The sequence below is a fragment of the Saccostrea cucullata genome, unplaced genomic scaffold (genome assembly GCF_032062105.1).
Source record: "Saccostrea cucullata isolate Sc308-1 unplaced genomic scaffold, CSIRO_AGI_Scuc_v1 ctg569, whole genome shotgun sequence".
Classification (NCBI taxonomy): domain Eukaryota; kingdom Metazoa; phylum Mollusca; class Bivalvia; order Ostreida; family Ostreidae; genus Saccostrea; species Saccostrea cuccullata.
The window spans coordinates 142,702-165,051 of NW_026924013.1; the positions used below are offsets into that span (position 1 = coordinate 142,702).

Below are 22,350 nucleotides of genomic sequence, written 5' to 3' on the forward strand. Positions count from 1 at the left end.
CGTTTGGGGAACATCTGTAACGGTCCCCGTTACAATTAGCACTAGTTCTCTAATTGTTGTTAATAAATAACATTTGAAAGTTAATTGTGTTGTTGTCGTTTTTAATGCCAGAAAAGCACCTTTCATAGTTGTTTAGAAGGCTAACCCATCCACAGTTTCATACTCGCACTTTCTGAAGTAGTATATATTGTGAGTGCATTGACGGAGGTAATGCTTCGATAAAGGGACACAGAAAAAACACACACATGTAAATGCTTGAATACAACATTTAGATCATGCAAAAATGCAGTACAAGAATACAAACACACACAAAAGAATAACAGCATTCAGATTAAGGAAGAAGTCAAATTTAGAACTGATGTATAGTTTATTTCTCAGCAGGTTTTGAACTTTGTCCATGTTGTCTCTCCTCCTTTGAGCCTCAATTTCTCTTTTCTCCATCTCCTTGCGTTTAATTTCCTGAATCTTTTGTAACTCCTGAATCCTTTGTTGTTCCCGAATCCTTTGTAACTCTTCCATTCTTTCCCTTTCCTTCTGGAGCTCTATTTCTTTCAGCCGTTTTCGTTCATTCTGTCTCTCTATTTCCCGTTGGCGTTCCACTTCACGCTGTCTCTCCATTTCTGCTTGTCTTTTAAGCTCCTCGATCTTTTCTAACTCTTGAGCTTTCTCCACCTCACTCTTTCTTTTTAAGAATTCTGAATGGATCTCCAGTGACATATCACTAGCATAGGAACTTTCTAAAGACAAAGATAATGAATGGTTTATAAATTGTTACAATGACCCTTTTCAGACTATACGTCCCAAGAAATTTCAATTTTTAACGCATTACCCTTGAATGGCATTCCCATAAGTAATAAGCAAATACAAATGAATTATGGAAATGAAGAAATCATCAAGGACATACACATTATTTTATAAGTAATATTAAATCAAAATTTCAAACCTTTATGCCTTTTTAAAATTATGATTAAATTGTATAATCCATTGCTTCGTATAAATAATTTTTTTTTGTTCGCTAAAAAAAAGAACTACTTACTTTTTACTCTGATCCTTTTATTTCTTAACTCCACCGTTCTCTCTCCGAGTTCCCTCGTCTCTTCCTTCCCTGTATCGGTCGTTTCGGGAGCGTTTTCCACTCTGTACTCTGTAACCGTTTCTTCAGTTTGACTCTGTCTGACCACTTTGTCAAACACGGCGTCACGATTAGATTTCGTCCTCCTCAGAGCAGGACGTTCCCTTTCAACACTAGTAAAAATGGTCTCCTGAACCTGGACTTGGTTGAGCTCCTCTTTGAATTTATCTTCATCCTGAGATATGTTCACCTGTTCTTCAACACTCTCGTCGCTTTGGTAAGCCTCATTTACAATGTCTTTCATTGAATAAGTTACATATTTGTCGTCACTTTCTTGGACTGATATTTCTTCATCATTCAAGACGGTTTCAGGAATAAATGCGTTTTCCTTCGGTGGAGGTCTTACGTGCTCAACTGTCCAATACGTCAATCCTTTTATCTAAGGGTAAGAAGATCAAATATGTATTTTTAATGGTTTTTCATTCACATTGAGTAAAAACATTTGCCGTTTTAATGGAGGAGCAATTTTATATGTGTTGGTATTTGACAAGATCACTTACCGAGTTGTTTTTCTTTGGCTTTTCTAAAAGACTAACAACAATTACAACCAAAGCAGTAAGAATCAAAATCAGGGCGGCAAAGTACGTGAAGTGGACTTTGGCAACAACTGCTGGACGGTTATCTGGTTCGCCACAGCCGGGTGAGGGATACACGAAATCTAGAACCATCCTTATTAGTCCACTTATCTGACCCACCAACATACCCCAGAAGGCACCCTTTAAAAGAATGGATAGAAAATGGAAATGCTGGTACATTTGAAGATTCCAGTACAAATGGAAAATCCTGATAGAAAGGAGCGGTTATTTGTATCATACCTTTTCGGTCACCCTGGGTACAAATATTGCTAGTAGAAATACAGAACAAATAGGTGGAGCTATATAACCTGTGAGAGCCTGTATGTAGAGAAACAGTTGTCCCTGTTGGGCAGCCTGAATCAAAGGAATCCACAGAATGCTTATTCCCACCAAAATAAGCACAAATATCCTGCAAAAAAGGATTCAAGTTATTGAAGGATCTATGGAGTTGATACATAATTTCAAAACTATGATATTAAACTTACTTTCCGACAATAAGCTGTTCTCTTTCAGTCGCTCCTTTTCGAAGACGTCTCCATATGTCCATGGTAAATACGGTGGCGGCGCTGTTGAACACTGACGTCAGAGAGCTCATCAGAGCAGCCATCATAACTGCCATCATCAAGCCGCGCAGTCCTGTGAAAAACATTGAATGCGATTGCATTGAAGCGAAGGAAGCTCTCGGGACATTATTTACACGTGCATTGGTCTGGGTAACTAACTAACAAAGTTTCATTTACAAGACAAATTACGATACTGCACAGGTCTAATCAATAATACAAATTTAACCACACTTTGCAATAGTTATGTCTCTTTTCGGGGTCAACCAAAAAGGAGAAATTACATTTCTCCTCTTTATGCTAATAAACATTTGGGCGTGCTCCGATAAATCCAATGTGTTCATTTTTTTTTTCTTTTGATATATGGGTAGCCCCATCTTTGGGCAATTATTATACAAGATACACAGCATTTCTCCAGTCAGATGACAAAGTTACAAACCAGAAAACTATAAAGGCTACTGAAAGGAATCTATGGGTTTTTCCCCAAAGATAGTGACCAAGAGACATAACTTTTGAAAAGTGTGGATTTAAATACTAGTATATGTAAACAGTATACGTGAAGTAGGCTAGAACATGGTCATAAATTGTTTAACCTATTGGAGCTAATCCTAAAATGAGCTGAGGGTACGCAATATTTGAACAGCCAGTGGGGTTTTCACAAACTTTCATACAGGTTTCCCGATCAGCACATCCTACAGTGTCTGTAAAGAAAAAAACATTTCATAAAGCATATCGATAAACCAAACTCTGTCATGCATTACAGCAATGACGATTAAAGTGCTTAAATTTTAAATGATTATGTACCTGGAAATAATACTCTGCTAATCATTCCGGGCATAATTATAAGAAACAGTGGTAAGAATTTTAGATATCCAGCCATAATGGTTGCTCCACGTGCATGTCCAATGTTTTTTGCCGCCAACACACGTTGTACGATGACCTAAGTTAGAAATTAGAATTTCACGTTGCCCAATTACCTAAGTTAGAAATTAAAAAAAAATAAATCTTTTATGTTCCTTCCTGCCAAGTATATTAAAGTTTTGTATGAAATCTGTGGGTCAATAAACACAATAAAAATGAATTTCATGAGTCCGGCTCTCTGAAGACATGAGGATGGGGTCATATACAAATGTTTCCATTTTGTCTAATAGCATATTGGTAACCCTAGTGCTATACAAATACTAATGGAACATTTTAAATTTATATAAGTATATAATATTATAGATACATATATGGGGAAAAATTGCACGTGTACCTGATCGGCACACCAGTACCACACTGATACAAACGTAGATCTGATCAAGACGCCAGGCCATGGTAAGTCAGAGGTCACAGGATCTCTCAGAATATGAAAAGCGTCAGTACGAGGCAGACCGCAAGTGCTGTTATTGGTTGAATTGAAATACGTCACATCAGACATATTAGTTATGTTTGAGTAAAGCAGATCATTTCTGGTGGGAACAGCTTCAAAATATTTGACCATCAATCCATTCATGCCTCCCACTTTTACAAATCCTACAATAATTTAGGTAAGAATAGTATACATTATACAATCAATTCTTGTTATCATGCTCTTGATGAGACTGTGTAGAGAACTTCGAGATATCCAAGGATTCGAGATATTGAGGATAAAACTTTAAAGAAAAGGGTAGATAAGACTTCTAAATCACCTCGACATATCCATGGTATTCGAGATATATCAGAGTTCGAAGTGTAAAATAATTCAAGTTTTGCTACTCGTTTGAGTGGAAAATTTGAAGAGAGTCTGTCATTAAAAAATCTTACCCAAGATGGCCAAGACAACGGAGCCAATTAGCATAATAATGGTTTGTAATGTGTCTGTGAAGATAACCGCTGCTAATCCACCTGAAAAAAAAATCAAACTTCATTGATCATTGATTTTGTTCACAAGGTGTAATTTATCAAATCAAGTATTTTCTCTGAATGTTATTATAATTAGTAGTGAGTATTAGTACATGTGGGAAGTAAAGAGGAAAAAATCTTGCCTACAACGGTATAAACTGCAGTAACCACTAGTATAGCTGCTATTGATATATAAGTATTCCATCCCAAAGCCTGCTGGACAAACACTGACCCAGCGTATATATCAACCTTGTAAGGAAGAAAAGAAAAATAACAATCTGACTGCACTAATGAATGTAAGTAGTAAAAAATAATTAACATAATGTATCAAGTGTTAATGACAGATTTTTACCGAGATTTTGGTGCATATGTACAAGAACAATGCCAAAAGGCTGAGATAGATTCGAAGTCGGTTCCCACCAAACCTCCGAGCAAGATATTCAGGTATAGTAAACAACTGCAACATTAAGCATGAATAAATTTTAAAAGACTTCTTTTCTAACACGTACGTGCAAATAATTCTTTTAAAAAGTTTAAGGTAAATAGTCAGACATAATTAAAAATATTACAATGAAGCGCATTGAAGTGGTAAACTTTTCTGTTTGGATGGAACGTTTTGAGCTACCTTTAGACACGCCCATTTCTTTAGAAAGGAAAATTCGGTCAAATGATTCAATCGAATACCTGTAGAACAGGTATTTTATAAATATAATAGCCAATGAAATTGATGGTCTACATTAACACCGAGTAAGCACGTGTTCGACCGATACATGTGTTATAGTAACTCCAATCAACATGATAAAATCATAAAATGAACAAAACCGTTGCAATGCGTGTTTTACATAAGCGGGAACTTTATACATAGCTCTTTCTTATTTAAAAATCTTCATTTCAGTGTAACTCGTGTTGCTTGTCACGGAAAGTGTAGTGTCCTAAAACAATACGACGAATATTGCTTTCTCGTTTCTAAAGAAATGGGCGTGTCGTTATGTTATAATTGACGTTCAAAACATGACTCAGAACGTTTCGTCAAAATGGAAAATTTTACCACTTCAATGCGCTTCATTGTAGTTATTCTTTTATTCCTTTCAACAACAGTAAAAGAAAATGTTACATAACCATATTGAAATTCTTCTTATATAAAATAACTACAAAAACGAGACATGTCTAATTTATTGGTAGACTTACCCCTGAAGACAAATAAACAGGAAGAAAAACCCATCCTAACAGAAGAAGACACAGTGCTGCCTGTAAATGAATATATGCATCTTAAATAAGTGATGTTGCCTATTTTATGTAATATTTCAAAGTAAATTGTTTTAAAAAGGGGTATGTATTATGTACCGTCACAACAGTATATACTATTTCTAAGTAAATTGGTTAAAATATTATGAATCTAAGCACCCGGTCAATTAGGTCCATATTTCACGTTTAACAATGTAACATTCATATAAAAAATATCGTGGCATTCATTGTTGCAAACCACGGCCAAAATGTGCGATACACTCCATTCTGAAGAGAGCTATATGTGAATTAACTCCGAAATGTGCCTTGAGACAATGCGTGGCATTTCGCATTGTATTTACTATATGAGTGAAGAGGGTGAATATAAGGTACAATGACCGATCTAAAAAAAACAAACAATACAAATATGTGAAAAGGGCCCCTGGTCCAGAGGTGGGATCAGGTAGTAGAAAGAGTATGTATTCCTGTTGACCAGTCACACACCCTGAGCTCTGTGTATCGGTTAGGTAGACCGAACATATTTATTCCTTAATCCTAAGTCAACTTCAAATAAAGCCAGAGTCAATGGACTTGGATATTGAATATTGTTCGTTATCTCCATATCCTTCTTCATGAAAACAAGGGCCTTACAATTGGTATGAAACAAATCAGTCAAAAAGCATCTAACATAATCATAATGAATGTTAAGTAAGTATATGCTTAATAAAAGTATTTTGCTGTTTGTGATATTATTTTAAAGCTTCCTACTCCTGCTTTATGATCGGACTTACACCCCATTCGAAAGCTACCACAGCGATTCCACCGGCTGCTCCACTACCAGCTAGACCAATGAAATGCTCGCTTCCAATATTGCTTGCAAATAATGATGCACCAATCTGAAAATTAAAAAACATTGTGAACTTTTTATTTATATTTATATGTTCAGATGATGTTCAAAATAGGAAGCATGCTGTAATACTTACCGGAAACCATGTCATAGAGCGACCTGCCAGAAAGTATCCTTTTGCCGTATTTCTTTCTTTTCTACACATGGACTAAAAGATGGAAAAAGAACAGTTAGGTCTGTTTCGTATAAAAGCTCAGAAACGCATAAAACTAAATTGCAATTTTAACTTTTCTAATTTTCCAAGTATTTTATTTGAATTAAAGTCATGCATGCATTCTGGAGTATAAAATTGTGGTATGAAAAAAAAAGACCATATTTCTCTGAATTTTGTCAAATTAAAACCCAATTACACTGTGAAAAAATTTGAAAAACAAATTCCTAAGACGGGGCATATTTAGTGGAAATTCGTAAAAGACAAAGCTCAAAAGTAACGAAAAAAAAAATAAATTGCCGAAGATAAAAATGCCTTCAGCATGCATGTAAATAAACAGATTGTTGTGTATACTTAATATATGGTGCATTTAACAATATATAAATATTGCATGTTGTTGAGTTTACACTCAACTACATGCAATATTTATTATTTTATACTGAATGTTTTATACAAATACATATAACAGTGAACCGTGCGCGCAAAAAATTCTGCGCAGTCGCTATTTTTTGGAATATCACCCGTCGTCAAGCAATGTTGACTGTTGCTAGGCAGGAGGGCGTGGCTTCATTATTCAGAGGGTAATAGTGTTTTTTTTAAAAATGTTTTTCAACGAATCAGATTCAAGTAATTTACATGAAAGTATAATATTACCAAATATATCGTTTACTATCTTGCTAAAGCATCGACATCTTTCCCAAATTTTGCAGATTGCTAACATTATCATTGCTTCCATGCCAGTTATGCCTGACATATTTCTGTTTTACAAAAAAAATAAAACTTTGAAGGAATACAAATATTCATATGACTTACCCAAAGTCCTACCAGCATCACAAAAACAAAGTAAAGGGTGATAACTAAAATATCCACCCAATTATCCAGCCCCGGCTTCATGGTGTGTCCGGGTGTGTGTAAAATGAACGCAAATGTTTCTAAAATTTTTGTACACCCTCAATGAAAGATATTTATTATAGATAATCTCTCAAAGTTCATCAGATTAGATAAATGTCAGCAATCTACTCCGGTAGTTAATAGTACGCGAATTTGTTCGCGCCCTATTTGCACAATGACTGAAGATACCTTTACGAAGGTAAGAATGTTTAGATATTAAATGGACACAAGAAGCAAAATCAACATCAGATCTTCAACATCATATCACTATTAACATACACTGTACTTAATATATGTCTTAATAAAAAAAAATTATTAATTATAGATATATAAAAATATGCTACAATGCATTTAAATTCTGTACAATTATTCATATAAATAGGATTGCTAAAACGGCATAAAACAAATAGATGCAAATGTTTCATTATATATGTACGTCTCAGGGATGTTTATATTTACATCACAACTGCATCATGCTTAATAAATACAACACAATTTTTTGCTCCAAAGCTGTTGTTTACTGATTTTTTAAAAATTAAAATAAGTATACAATTACTAGTATTTTCAATTAATTTTGAAATAAAAATTAGTGAACGACAAAGTCCTACAAATAAAAATATTTATATGAAACTATTTTGGTCTATATCAAGTTATCAATTACGTACTAGTCGATTCAACACTTCCTTGACTTACACGTACCAATATTTCAATTTCAAGTACTTAAGTCTTGCTAGCACTCCAACGAAGTAATAGACGGTTTCTAGCAGAATATTTCGTGATTATTTACTATAGAAAAAGGTGTAAAGGTCGTTAAAACTGAGCATATCTAAGAGAACATTTTTGGGACATTCTAAAATTATTTTTTGCTAAAATACCTACGGATGTTTAAGGTAAGATGACTTTGAAAATTTATGATAATGAGCGAATTGTCCCCTTATTTGATACAAAAATATAACCCAGCTAATATTATGCAGAGAGTTGGATGTAAGAACTGGAAATTGTGATTAATTTATAACTAATATTGATTTTTATTTGGGCACAAGAGGGTGATAAAAAAGACATCTTAACAAATATTCCAAACCTTTTATAAAAATTAATTTTTTTTCTTTGAGAACATAACACGAATGTGTGTTTTTTTTTTTTTTTTTTAAGATTTTCATGCTTTAGTACAGTTCTGTTGCTTGCTGGTCTAAAAAAAAACCATGAAATTCACCGCCAGAGAAGTACAGAGAAGTAAAATAATTATATTGAACAATTGCTTTTAGATCAAATTTCACCAAAATATATCATTTTGCCCTGCAAAAGAGCAGTACCTCAGTGGTAATAAAAAGACTGATACGATACGAGTGCCAAAAAATTAATTTCTGACGGCTTTACATTTCTAAAATACTTGTTTCAGAATATTAAGAATTTTCCTCTGTCCTTTTATGGAATAAATGAAATTTTCCATTAACGAAAAATTTATATTGAATTATTTTGAGATAATGTTCATTGTCTTCCAACTTGATTAAGATTACTTTTTAAAATAAATAAAATTTCCTTCAAAATAACTGAAAATACTTTACAGAATTGTGATGAATCTAAGATGAAGAAAAGTGACACAGATTCCATCAGAAATTCTAGATGAAGATCACAAAAAGATCATTCACATTTGAAAATATTTGAACAAGTAGTAAAAATACACATGAAATAATCAATATTCCTTTAAAAAACAGATAACCATAAAAGTAGTTCAGCGGAGCTACTTTCACTGAGAGCCATTTCCTAATCTTTGATCAGATGTAAACTCCCGATTAATTATTATTTTCACAAGTCAAGCTGAAGGTTCCCGAGCAATTTGTATCGCATACTGAGAGAACACAAGGATTTCAATGTGATATTTACTTCTCAAAGGTTTTATAATAAATAAATAATCAACACTAAATATAAGCATGGGTGAGAGTTTTTTTTTTTTAGATACCTAAAAGTTGACCGCATTCATTTCAGGAATCGGTGCATTAAATGTGTGTCCTGAAATTATTACGACTGTTCCAGGAATGGGTGCATTAAAATGTGTGTCCTGAAATTATTACGACTGGTTGAATTAATGTAACAGGATTTACATGTAATAATGTACCCCAATGTGTACTGTATGTCAAGGCCAAATGCTTAAAAAATCAGTCAACGGTCACATTTTATCTAACAAGAATTTATTGCCCTACTGGTTCAAAACTATTTTTTTTAAAAATATATATAAAAACATTATTTCATCTCTGGAATTTCAGATATCACAGTATGCGTTTTCAGTGGAAGGTTCAGATGTAGCATTGAATTTTTTCTTCGATCTCCTCTAGAGCTGTTTTTGTTCAGGTGCTTCGTTGAGTTAGAACTCAAATCACGTGTATATGCATGTGAAAGCAGACCTACAACCCCATAATTCCATTTTTAATTTTTCAATTTGTCTAATTATTTTTCAATTATACGCTGCATGTTGGTACATCTACAGCTTACACAGATCAATATTACTTTTCAAATCGATGAAGCCTTCAAAACTGCCTCGGCATCATTTCTATAATGCTTTTCAAGGGAAAGGCAATTCTAAATGAATGATGTCTTCATTCAACAGGTAAGTCTTCAACTTATGTTTACAATATTGCTTTCCTCAGTGAAAAATCGCATTATTTATGTGTCCAAAACTGATTAAAAGATTAAATTTGTAAAGCAATAGTCTTATCTCTGGAATGTCTATGCATTGTTAACAATATAAGCGCTAATTGATTTAGAATATATATTTCGACGCAATGAATTTTTGTTTTTGTTTATGAGAGTTACATTTTGATCACCTCGTTTGATACCGTAATGGTAAATCCATGTCAGCAAAAAAAGACATTAACCCTATCCTTTTTTATTTTTTAAAATCAATTAAATGTCAGCAATTTGATGCTTTTTAAACCATTGCATATCGGTTGAACACCCTAATCAAAGCTATTTTTGAAAAAAAAAAATAAATTGATTAATCTTCCCAAAGCTCACCGCCATTGACTAACGCAACATATTTAATTCAGAAAACCTTTTGTACTCGTGAAAGTAAGCATGATTTTTTACAGCAAACTTTTTTGGATTACAAACACTTCAGTTAAATATGCCGGTTGCTAATCTTGCCTTGACCTCATCAGCATATTATTAAATTTAAAAATGTAGACATGTGTATACTTCTTTATAGTATATTTAGTTGTACTCTTGCAAGAACTGCAGCTTAAATGCCGCAAACATTACTATGATTTCAGTTTTCAATGAATATGCTTGGAAGTTAATACAATTTTTCGAGGAGTGTCTTTCACATATTTTTTTCTAGCCGTTGGCATATTTTGACCGAAGGCCTTATTTCTTCAAACCTTGAACCGTGCTTTAGTAAAGACTTTGTTCAGGCATAGGAAGTATAGAAACGGTTTTGCGCCCAGGGAACATTTTGTGCTTATTTTGGGACCCTGAAAGAAGTTATCGCTGTGTATTTTTTTTTAATGAAAATTATTATCTCCATGCAGTAAGTAAAGAGCACAAGAGTGTTCCCAAACGCAACATATTTTTTGCACTTCCGAAGCCTGACTAAGTCCTGACTTAGAACACAAATAAAACATTTGAGGAAAACAAAGCAAAGAAGACTGGACCCTTATCAAAGCAAACCAATAATTTTAAAAAACTAATGAGGAAGGCACTATGACAAGAACGGTGCACAATTCCTTAAAAAGTTCTGCTTATTTGCAACGAAGATCTAGAAAGATCATCACGAACATAAAATCTACGAGTGGGTAAGAAATCTCATTTCGTCTTCTGTTTTATAGTATATATGGCTGTAATACATTTCTTTTCATTCATATGTGCATCTAACTTGATTTAAAAGTGTATTCTGTTAAACGATTTTTTTTTTTAAAAAGATCATGTTTATCATATTAAATTGCAATTGTCTGATATCAGTTTCGCTTCGTTATATTGGATAACAGATTAATAATCAAATACATTTAGTCATGGCTCCAACTGAGAAAAAAGTGATGTCAAGACATGTTGTACATACCCGATACTGATAACTAAATAGAGTGTGACATAGAACTTGCTAGAAACTCCATTAATTCGAAAGTGTCTGCTTCCAGGACGCGGTTTAAAAAGCGTAAACTGCCACAAGTTACATTGTATGTTATATCGTATAACATAAGTTGAAATAAGATTCATTCCTTAAATAAATAAACTTTAATTGTATCAAGACTTACTATGGTTACAGATTTTAAACAGGGGAGTTAAGAATGGCAGTTGCCAAAATCTAGGTACATGTATAAATCATTGTAAATTTTATGCTTTTAAAGCAACCACATCACATTCAATAACTGCATGACATGCAATTCAATTTTTTTTCAAATGCCAGTCAAGCTCATCGTTAGATAACGAAATATAAATTCAAGGCACACACGATTTTTAATATCTATTTTTTTTCACCACTTCTCAGTATAAAAAGGTTAGAGGGACCATGAAAGCGGGGTTAGATAACTGGATCGACATTCTTGTTCTTGTGCTGTATTTTGTTTTCGTCTTCGCCGTTGGAATTTTGGTAATTATATAATAAACCCCTTGAACTTTCTCTTAATTTTGTTGTCTTTAAAAAACATTAAGGAGGGGTTCTTCTTGTTTTTATCAAAAAGTCCTTATGGAGGAGGGACCGAAATACAACCAAGGGATACTTTCTGGCGGGAAGATCCATGCTCTGGTTTCCGGTAAGTCTAATTTTACATACTGCGAAATCAGAAATTTTCGTGGGGGTTAATTTTCGTTGTTTTTGAGGTATGGCGAGACCCACGAATTCATGTCCACCACGAAATGTAAAATGTTACATACATAAGTACTCATTAATCCATGATCCACGAAATCAAATCCCCAAAAACTAAGAGATTTTCCTCAAACCACGAAAATTTGACCCCACGAAAATATATGATTTTACAGTATTTAAAAAAAAATGTTCAGTGGTTGAAAGAAATGTTATCAATTTATTTCGGCAAATGTTCAATTTGCAGAGATTAATAAAAATATTTTTTGTATTTTTTAAATTATCAAACAAATGATTTTTGCACCAAAATAATTTTTGGTGATTTTCTGCAAAGAAATGATTTTTGCACCCAGTTTTCATACATTAGAAAATGCTTACATTGCAAGTTTTCATAAGTTTGATCATTCGCCAAAGTGTACAAAAAGATACAAATTTGAACTTAAGTGGGACAAAATTCTTTTTTTTTTCTCACAAACGTAAAAAACTAGTGAGAATGACAAAGTTTGGAAATTCTGTGATTAAAATTATAATATTAAAACAAAAGGCTCAATATTTTACCTTCTTTTAAGTTATCTCTATTAGGATTTAGCAAGATAGGTAAACAATAAATTAAATGTGGAAGGGGTTCATTCAATCGGTTTATTGTATCGCAATGGACATCCTTGCGGTACTTAATCTTTACAAAAATTTATGCTGACCAAAACGTTTTTAACGTACAGAAACATACTTTTGGATCGAGGCTGAAGAACTTATTTAATGACCTGACTAGAACAGATACTGAGGAATGTCGATAATAAGAGAGCAATTGTAATTTGTTGCAAACAGGTCAAGTCGATCAGCAATATCAAATGTGTTGAAATAGTTCCCTCTTATCTTTAGGTCATGTAAATCTGAACCAAGTGCTTTAATCCTATTTTTCGCATCTTTGCTGAAAAAACATTAAATATTGAATGTACATTGTAACTCTTCAAAATTTACCAAAGAAGATATAAGATATTTGCAACTACAATAAATCGCGAATAATAATAGTTGCAAACCATTTACTTTGCTTTGTATTTGTAGGGAATGTTTCCTAAATCGCGAAAATAAATCGTCGCATATTGATTTCAAACTGACGAGTCGCGAATAAAAGATGATGCGAATAATAGTTGGTTAACAGTACAATAAATTGATAGATGAAAAAACTTGTGCTTTGTTTTATGAAAACAAAATGTGGTTTGAGATTTAAAAATGCGGAAATTGACAAATTTTGAGACCTTCCAGCCCTGTTCTCTATGTTTATCCCGCCAGATATCAAATTAGTTATAGCTTTTCAAGATGTAAAAATTAAGAACCAAAAAATTGTATTACCTTATCTATTCTATAATAAACAACTTTCTATAATTTACAACTCATTTTATATCTCCTTAGATTGGTGCAAGCTTGTTTGCCAGCAATATTGGAGCGGAACATTTCATTGGTTTGGCTGGGAGCGGTGCGTCAAGTGGAATTGCCGCGGTTGCTTTTGAATGGGGTGTAAGTGAAATTTAAAAAAAAATAGCATTAACGAAATCTTGGTACTGAGATGTTCATGTTTATTTTGTTTTCTTCGATTTAAACAGGCTGCTTTTTGTTTGTTGATGCTGGGATGGGCGTACCTTCCTGTTTACCTGACGTCAGAGGTAAGCAAAGATTTAAGGACACTTGGTACATTTATTGACTTTTTAGAACGTTGCATATGTTGCAAATATCAAATTCCTAAAAAATCTAAAATTTTAAGATTTGTATGATGTTTTAATTACTCATATAATGTTACTGCTTTTATAAATCTATACAAAAAGAAGTTTATTTGTATTGACTTTCCAATCCATATGATTTGACAAAATACTAATTTTCGAATATTCTATTTGCAATCCAAATATCTAAAGTCAATAACCTGAAACTTTGTTATGATTGTATTTAATGTTATACTTTCGAGTTTTAGAATGCTTCTCTAACTTTTAAGGTTTATACCATCCCAGAATTTCTGAAGCGACGATTTGGCGGGAAAAGATTAAGAATATACCACAGTCTGATACTTCAGTTGTCTTACATTGTTACCAAAATATCTGTAAGTTAAAGTACACATAATACATGTATCAATTATTTACATGTATTAACCGTTCATGTAAAAGGAAGACAGAAATCTGTCTTCAACTGTGAAACAATGATATGATTTCAGTTTGTTGTTTCTCAAAGTATGTCAAAATACAGCAACTGGATTGCAATGATTTTTATGGGTAATACATGTACTTGTGATGCTTAAATGAAGTATCAATTAGTTCTGTGCTAGATCTGAGATGAGTTTATTTTTTAATTTTTGTTGCTTTTAATGTTAGAATCATTACTTTTTCAAAAGAAATGGATATAAAAAACTTTTGAAAATTCATACGAGCGCGAACTATATGACGCCTCACACTGGAATGTTTTATGGAGCGGTACGATATGAATGCAGGCGTAGAGCATTGTAGACCTATAAGCAGACCTATTTTTCATTTGTATTCATAAAAAGCACAATTTATTCAAAGTCATACACATTGCTAGCCAAGGGTTTCTGATACACTACTCTTCTCATAACGTAGTTTATGAATAGAGTATCAGAACCCTTCTTTGGCTACCGAAGATGAGTCATACATGGGAGTACCGGTCGGCATGCAGGGAATGCTTGCTCCTCCATTGCATCTGATCCTACTTCTAATATAGATTTTAGATATTCGTGTTTGCTCTGCTCCTGATTTGTATTGTTTGAATAGACTTTTGAGCTTGAATACTGCTCGTCGTCTATATATTAAATGCACTTCATGGATTTTCAAACACTATATTCATGGTATCTAATACGTTTTTTATTTTGCTATCAGATAACTAGCTAGTAGCTAGAAATTATGTCACTAGACTATGATTTTAAATAAAAGATAGCATAATATTATTGATGTCAGTTTTTTATGTCATAGAGATACCCATGCTCATCTATGCGAGATCATGTCGAAATAGATTGCATTTTAATTTGCAAATAATTTTTTAAAGGAAAATTTTTGGGAAATTTAAGTACAAGTAGTGAGATATGAACAAAGATACTTCAGCTGTGTTTTAGAAAAAAAACAATGTCCCTGATACATGCGTTTTTCAGCACTTTCTTAATTTATCAACACCAATCAAACCTATATTTTGCATTATTCTGAAAATTACACAAAACTAAAAGTCGTCAAATTTTACAAAGTACTCAATATTATACATGTATTATAGCTTATGATAGTACTATGAATATCAAAATGATATTTGTTGATAACATTCTACTAAGACTATAAATACCTTACAGGTGGACGTGTTTGCGGGTGCTGTGTTTATCCAGCAGGCGGTGGGATGGAACACTTACCTTTCTATTTTAGTTCTGTTGGCAGTCACCGCTATTTATACTATTGTAGGTAAGATTAATCACGTGATCAAAATTCAATATGAAAAAGATCTTTACTGACAAACTACCTAATACAAAACAAAAAAAAAAAAACATTGTACAAAACAAAACAACAACTCACTCAATTTTGAATTCCTTCAGTCTTCGACATTTCTGTACAATATGAATTTCATAAAAGAGCTTTCCAGTTTTTTTTTAATATCAGATGACTTGAAAATTGTTGTAAAACCAATCTTCAACAGGAGGCTTGGCTGCTGTGATATTTACAGACACTCTTCAGACCATTATTATGATTGTGGGTGCAACAGCCCTGTCGATTTTGAGTAAGTTCTTTTTCTGTGCATTTCATTTCAATTACAATCTTCGCTCTCTATGATTATTTAAAAAAGCTTACTTGAATTTAAACTTTTACAGGTTTTCTTAAAGTCGGTGGCTTTTCTGCATTAATGTACAAGTATTTTGAAGCCATTCCTCATAGTGGGGACATTCTTGTATCATTATCAACCAATTTGTCCTTCCCCAACACCACGTACAATCTGACGGACGCCATTTTGTCAAACGTCACTCATCAGCAGTGTGGCCTGCCTCGATCTGATGCTTTCCACATATTTAGGGATCCCGTTAGTTCGGACCTTCCCTGGCCCGGTGTGATGATAAGAACCACTCTGATCAGTACTTGGTTCTGGTGCTGTGACCAGGTTAATGTTCAACTTTTCCTTCTTTAAAGCAAGAACGAATTTTTAAAGTCAATCTTTCTTCTCATGCTTTAAAACAAGGTGAAGCTCTGTAATTTTTTCATTGGTAATTTTAACAGTTGATCGTTCAAAGAACATTGGCTGCCAAAAATATTGCAAATGCCAGAGCATCTACCATCTTTGCCTCCTACCTGAAGTCTTTACCTATGTTTCTTATTGTACTTCCAGGAATGATTAGTAGAATATTATTTCCAGGTACGGTGATATGCACATATATATGTACCTACGTTACATTTTAGAATTCTTTATAAATAAAAAATCTTCCTCTTTAATCTGTATTTCATTTTTAGCTCTACTGGTCAGAGACCAGAAGAGCTTATGCGATAGTAATGCGTCCGGCGTCCGTCCGTCTGTCCGTCTGTCTGTCTGTCTGTCCGTCTGTCCGTCTGTCTGTAAACAATTTTTCAAAATGCTACTCCTCCTACAGTTTTGGTCTAATTTCAATATAACTTGGCACACAACTAGACTACACTAAAATACATAATTCTGTGTATCGGTTTTTGATTTCGATGAACGGTGTTGCCGTGGTTACTAAAAATAGAAATTTCTGTGAAATTCTTTCAAAACGCTACTCCTCCTACAGTTTTGGTCTGATTTCAGTATAACTTGGCACACAAGTAGACTACACTAAGATACGTAATTCTGTGTATCGGTTTTTGATTTTGATGAACGGTGTTGCCGTGGTTACTAAAAATAGAAATTTCTGTGAAATTCTTTCAAAATGCTACTCCTCCTACAGTTTTGGTTTGATTTCATTATAACTTGGCACACAAGTAGACTACACTAAGATACATAATTCTGTGTATCGGTTTTTGATTTTGATGAACGGTGTTGCCGTGGTTACTAAAAATAGAAATTTCTGTGAAATTCTTTCAAAATGCTACTCCTCCTACAGTTTTGGTCTGATTTCAGTATTACTTGGCAAACTAGTAGAATACACAAAGATACATAATTCTGTGTATCGGTTTTTGATTTTGATGAACGGTGTTGCTGTGGTTACTAAAAATAGAAATTTCTGTGAAATTCTTTCAAAATGCAACTCCTCCTACAGTTTTGGTCTGATTTCATTATAACTTGGCACACAAGTAGACTACATTAAGATACATAATTCTGTATATCGGTTTTTTATTTCGATGAATGGTGTTGCCGTGGTTACTAAAAATAGAAATTTCTGTGAAATTCTTTGAAAATGCTACTCCTCCTACAGTTTTGGTCTGATTTCAGTATTACTTGGCAAACAAGTAGACTACACTAAGATACATAATTCTGTGTATCGGTTTTTGATTTTGATGAACGGTGTTGCCGTGGTTACTAAAAATAGAAATTTCTGTGAAATTCTTTGAAAATGCTACTCCTCCTACAGTTTTGGTTTGATTTCATTATAACTTGGCACACAAGTAGACTACACAAAGATACATAAATCTGTGTATCGGTTTTTGATTTTGATGAACGGTGTTGCCGTGGTTACTAAAAATAGAAATTTCTGTGAAATTCTTTCAAAATGCTACTCCTCCTACAGTTTTGGTCTGATTTCAGTATTACTTGGCAAACTAGTAGAATACACTAAGATACATAATTCTGTGTATCGGTTTTTGATTTTGATGAACGGTGTTGCCGTGGTTACTAAAAATAGAAATTTCTGTGAAATTCTTTCAAAATGCAACTCCTCCTACAGTTTTGGTTTGATTTCATTATAACTTGGCACACAAGTAGAATACACTAAGATACATAATTCTGTGTAGCGGTATTTGATTTCGATGAATGGTGTTGCCGTGGTTACTAAAAATAGAAATGTCTGTAAAATTGTTTCAAAATGCTACTCCTCCTACAGTTTTGGTCTGATTTCAGTATAACTTGGCACACAAGTAGACTACACTAAGAACATAAAGAGACTTTATCAACGATCATTATTCTATTTAGTTTCAAATCCCAGCTGCTTAAGTACTTTTCTCTTCCTTTGCTATAAGTTCAAACCAGTAGAGCTTCAGTCTCGACAGAGACTTCTGGTTTTTCAGACACTGTAGCTTGCGTAGACCCCAAAATATGCATGGAGGTTTGCGAAAATCCAGCCGGTTGCTCTAACATTGCATACCCTCAACTGATCTTAGATCTGGCTCCTACAGGTACCAGCTATATCCTCATTATAAATCCCTATCAAATAAACTTTCAAGAAACTGCTTAAACTACCTACTTATTTTGATATTTTAAAATATAGCTGCAGTCATTAAATAATGCACAATTACATTGATGACGTTTTTTTTCTAGGCATGCGTGGACTTATGATGGCAGTAATGATAGCCGCTCTAATGAGTTCTTTGACGTCAATCTTTAACAGCGCTGCCACTTTGTTTACGCTAGATTTGTGGGCGCGTTTTAGGAGTCAGGCTACGGAGAGAGAGCTGCTTATTGTTGGAAAGTATGCTAAGTTTACAAAAGATATATTACTGCTTTGTTCTACATCTTGCCAAAAAAGTGAGCTTTTATAATCAGTGGTTATATATGATGAATTACAGACCAGTTTTGTTCCTGTTGGACTACTTTAACAAAGTAATGACCGTTAAAACTTTACACTCAAATTTCATGATAAAAAAAATGTTTTGCTTTGCTTAAAGATACACTGCAATGTATGTGTTTTGTATGTTGGATGAAATGAAGATTTATTTTCAGGTTGTTCTGCTTTAACATGCTGTGGGCGGGACAATCAGTCATTCTGAAACATTTCCATATAAGCTCAAATATCGGGAGCACCCAGAGCTGATTTCTGATTAAATTTCTGAGATGGAACAAATAAGATACTTATTTAAACATGCTTTCTTCAATCAAACTTTGTTTTTATTATCCTTTTACTATTTTATAAAATTCACTTATTTAAACATGCTTTCTTCAATCAAACTTTATATCTATTTTATAATCTTTTCACTTTTTTTATGAAATTCTTTAAAATATCATAACGAGACTAATTTTCTGATTGTTCTATTTTTACCTTTAGGGTTTTTATAGTCCTTTTAGTTGGCGTCAGCGTTCTTTGGATTCCCTTGATTCAAGCCGCCGAAGGGGGACGACTCTATTTTACAATCCAAGCCCTAACAGGATATCTTGCCCCTCCCATTGGAGGGATTTTCTTGCTGTCGATATTTGTCCCTCGAGTCAACGAACAGGTATGTTTAGAAAAGTCAAAACTGCCAATATAGGTACTTTAAGAGTACATATACATAAAATCGGGTACCTATAATTTCATATGGTAAGTAGGTCCTTAAAACAGACCAAGAGGTTTGGACATGAAAATAGAAAATGTTAATATAAAAGAAATTTTGCAATGTTTTGGGCTTGATGTTTGAACTTTTCAACGATATAGGATTTTTTTTATAATATGAGATAAAATCAGCATAAATGAATAGACAACCTCATGGAAAAAAGTTAAATTTAATTCAATTTAATTGGTTCAATTATTTGAAAAGAAAAACACCAGACGTACCTTTAAAAAACCTTTTCGCATAGGGTGCCTTCTGGGGGATGCTGATTGGACATACTGTGGGCATAACACGCATGATCCTAGACTTCATTTACCCCTCACCTAAATGTGGAGAGCCTGACACACGCCCTGCTGTGGTTGCCGACATCCACTTCACTTACTTCTCCGTCATCTTGTTGGGTTTATCGTGGGCTGTATGTCTTGTTGTCAGTGCATTTACTAAAGCACCACCAAGAAAAGCGGTAAGATTTTGTCTTGTTTAGGAATCAATACCGACTTGAAAAAAAATTCGAACTGGGTTCTAATATGCACTTTTTCTGTAGTTGAAAGGGTTGACCGTTTGGACAACTGACAAAATAGGACCACGTCCACAGGAAGATTATACCTTGGTTTCAACAGAGGATGAAAAAGAAAATTCAGGTTCAGTATAGAGTACGACTTGTTAAATTTTATGTGCAATTTTTGCCTAATGTTTAATAATAAAAAAAGGAAATATGTTTTGAAGATGAGAATATGGGATTGTAGGAATGATCTGTTCTTATTAAATGATATCATGTATTTTTTCCTCAGAAATGACCAAAATAAAAGAAATATCAGTCGGTGTCTCACAGGAGACAAACGAAAATTCGAAGAACGAGATGTCTAAAAATGAGCACGAGGCAGAGAGCAGCAGTACATCAGAGGAAAACGAGGACGGACCCGGGTTACGGACCAGGAAAAAGTTATACATGAGCAGAAAAACAAATATCATCTTAAATATTAATGCAATTATTCTTATAGCAGTCTTTGTGTTTCTCTATGCAATATTCGCATAGAGCAGCGCATCTGCACATGTTGAGAATAATATATGTAAATTTATTTTTTCAATTACATCCAAACATATCAAAGTCCTTCCAAAATCGGAACCAATAGCCATATTTAACGTGTAATGTAGTTAACGTGTAGTGTAGATATATGCCTACCTTGAAAAGGATATTTATACAAACATTTTATTCTTTGGAGGAAACTTAATATCGTGTCACAGTTTCCGAAAAGTGGATAATTCTTTGATTTTATCTCTTAAAAACCTGGATTTAAAATTTCTCCCAAAAAGCACACTTGATTAAACATAGAAAAATATTTCATCTTCATCCATTTACCCTCTGTTTTCCTTCACATTTTTTTTCTAAAGATTCGCAAAGTGAACTGATTACATTTACTGCACAAAATGTATTTTCAGCAGCAAAAGCATTATTAAAGGAAAAGCGAAATGAAAAAAAAAAATCAGAAAAATAAAAAAGGCTGATTTTTGCAATGTTGCTTTTCCTTATAAAATTAACCTGCCTTGGTATATTCTTAAGAGATTTTTATTACACTTTTAGCTCCAAGCTTACATATTCTGAAATTTATATTCCTCTGTAAACCTTAAGTTTACCGAGTGTGATTTGTCCATATTTGTAATTTTATTAAAGTAATAACGTAGTTTAATCTTTTCAGAATAATTTCTTTTCTTAAAAAAATACAACAGGTTTTTGAGTAAAAGTAATATCAGTTCAATTTGTACTACTCCTTTAGAAACTTTTTCTTTTTTAAAAAATAGGCTAAATTAGTGAAGACTAAACAATTTTTACCATGATTATTCTAGTTCTGTACCTTTTTTTGGAGTGGTGATATTCTTTTCTCCAGGTCTTCCGAGAAGAAAATCAATGAATTATCCACTTTTCTTAAACCCGTGACATGATATGAAGTCTCCTCGAAAAAAAATGTTTGCATCATCTTTAATATAACATCAATGAATGTCCTGAAGGAAGGGTTGAATCAGTGCTATCTATCTTGCATAATAATACTAACCGGTGGATGAAGAATGCATAGATTCCTCTCCGCCTATGGGGATGTAGAAAAGCAGCTCAACTTTCATAATTAAATTCCATTTTAACGAGACCCATGCAGCTATGTCAGTACTGTTATAAAAAGCGTGGTGTCAAAACGGAATAAAAAGAAATTTTGACGCCAAATGTTTAAAGAAATTGCATTGATTATGTTTTGTTTTGTGTGTGTGTGTGTTTTTTTTATTTTCAAAATTTTCATATTTCTTATATACAGAATCATTGTTATTAAACACTTTTATAATTAAGAATTTGTTTTGTAGGAATTAATTCCGTTTTACATTACGAAACTATAACTATATTTAGTATACAAAATAAAGCATAAAATAAATTTTACCATTTCTTTTTTCCATTTATTTTTTCATTGATAGGCAACAGAAACATATTTTTGACAAAATAAATTATTTGTATGCGTAAGTAAATACACCTTCCTTACATATTTTGCATACTTTATTCAGTTTTAAGGTGGCTCATTACATCTACAGTTTATTTTAGATTTAAATACAGCACAACTTATAATGTAGATGTCAAATATCCAGATGGCGGTATTGATATCATAAATATTTTTTTATAGAATTTTTTAGTTTTTGTATAATTTTAGTGAAATGTTTTATTTCAAGTTTATTATTAACAGAATTTCAGAACTTTCAGTGTCAAATGATGGGCATCTTCTTAAGACAAGTACATACAGTGAAAATACCTCATAATACCTAATAATAATTTTATTAGAAAA

General features: G+C 33.1%; 3 protein-coding genes across 3 annotated transcripts in view; 2 read left to right on the forward strand and 1 right to left on the reverse strand.

Annotated features, from left to right (window-relative positions):
• The window catches only part of LOC134265478 (uncharacterized), a 100,306-nt gene that overhangs the window by 17,860 nt on the left and 60,096 nt on the right, over positions 1 to 22,350 (forward strand). The gene's annotated exons all lie outside the window — the stretch shown is intronic.
• On the reverse strand, positions 271 to 7,389 carry LOC134265475 (sodium/mannose cotransporter SLC5A10-like). The gene is made up of 15 exons (XM_062747680.1): positions 7,226 to 7,389; positions 6,338 to 6,409; positions 6,146 to 6,250; positions 5,319 to 5,378; positions 4,483 to 4,587; positions 4,274 to 4,379; positions 4,053 to 4,133; positions 3,523 to 3,782; positions 3,072 to 3,207; positions 2,861 to 2,968; positions 2,193 to 2,343; positions 1,948 to 2,116; positions 1,633 to 1,848; positions 1,037 to 1,511; positions 271 to 737 (listed from the first exon to the last, which is right to left on the reverse strand). The coding sequence occupies exons 1-15, from the start codon at positions 7,304 to 7,306 to the stop codon at positions 274 to 276; spliced, it is 2,589 nt and encodes an 862-aa protein (XP_062603664.1). The 5' UTR covers positions 7,307 to 7,389; the 3' UTR covers positions 271 to 273.
• LOC134265476 (sodium/mannose cotransporter SLC5A10-like) lies at positions 11,790 to 21,932 on the forward strand. Its single transcript, XM_062747681.1, has 15 exons — positions 11,790 to 11,882; positions 11,974 to 12,045; positions 13,506 to 13,610; positions 13,697 to 13,756; positions 14,080 to 14,184; positions 15,430 to 15,535; positions 15,768 to 15,848; positions 15,940 to 16,223; positions 16,340 to 16,475; positions 18,296 to 18,403; positions 18,546 to 18,696; positions 19,270 to 19,438; positions 19,779 to 19,994; positions 20,076 to 20,172; positions 20,323 to 21,932. The coding sequence occupies exons 1-15, from the start codon at positions 11,802 to 11,804 to the stop codon at positions 20,565 to 20,567; spliced, it is 2,016 nt and encodes a 671-aa protein (XP_062603665.1). The 5' UTR covers positions 11,790 to 11,801; the 3' UTR covers positions 20,568 to 21,932.

Excerpts from the sequence above, each read along its gene's own strand:
- LOC134265475 (XM_062747680.1), bottom strand. The coding sequence starts at position 7,306 with ATGAAGCCGGGGCTGGATAATTGGGTGGATATTTTAGTTATCACCCTT. Across the intron at positions 6,251-6,337 it reads GCTCTATGACATGGTTTCCG|ATTGGTGCATCATTATTTGC; the intron begins GTAAGTATTACA and ends TTTAATTTTCAG. Across the intron at positions 5,379-6,145 it reads TGGTAGCTTTCGAATGGGGT|GCAGCACTGTGTCTTCTTCT; the intron begins GTAAGTCCGATC and ends ATTCATTTACAG.
- LOC134265476 (XM_062747681.1), top strand. The coding sequence starts at position 11,802 with ATGAAAGCGGGGTTAGATAACTGGATCGACATTCTTGTTCTTGTGCTG. Across the intron at positions 13,611-13,696 it reads CGGTTGCTTTTGAATGGGGT|GCTGCTTTTTGTTTGTTGAT; the intron begins GTAAGTGAAATT and ends CGATTTAAACAG. Across the intron at positions 14,185-15,429 it reads ACATTGTTACCAAAATATCT|GTGGACGTGTTTGCGGGTGC; the intron begins GTAAGTTAAAGT and ends AATACCTTACAG.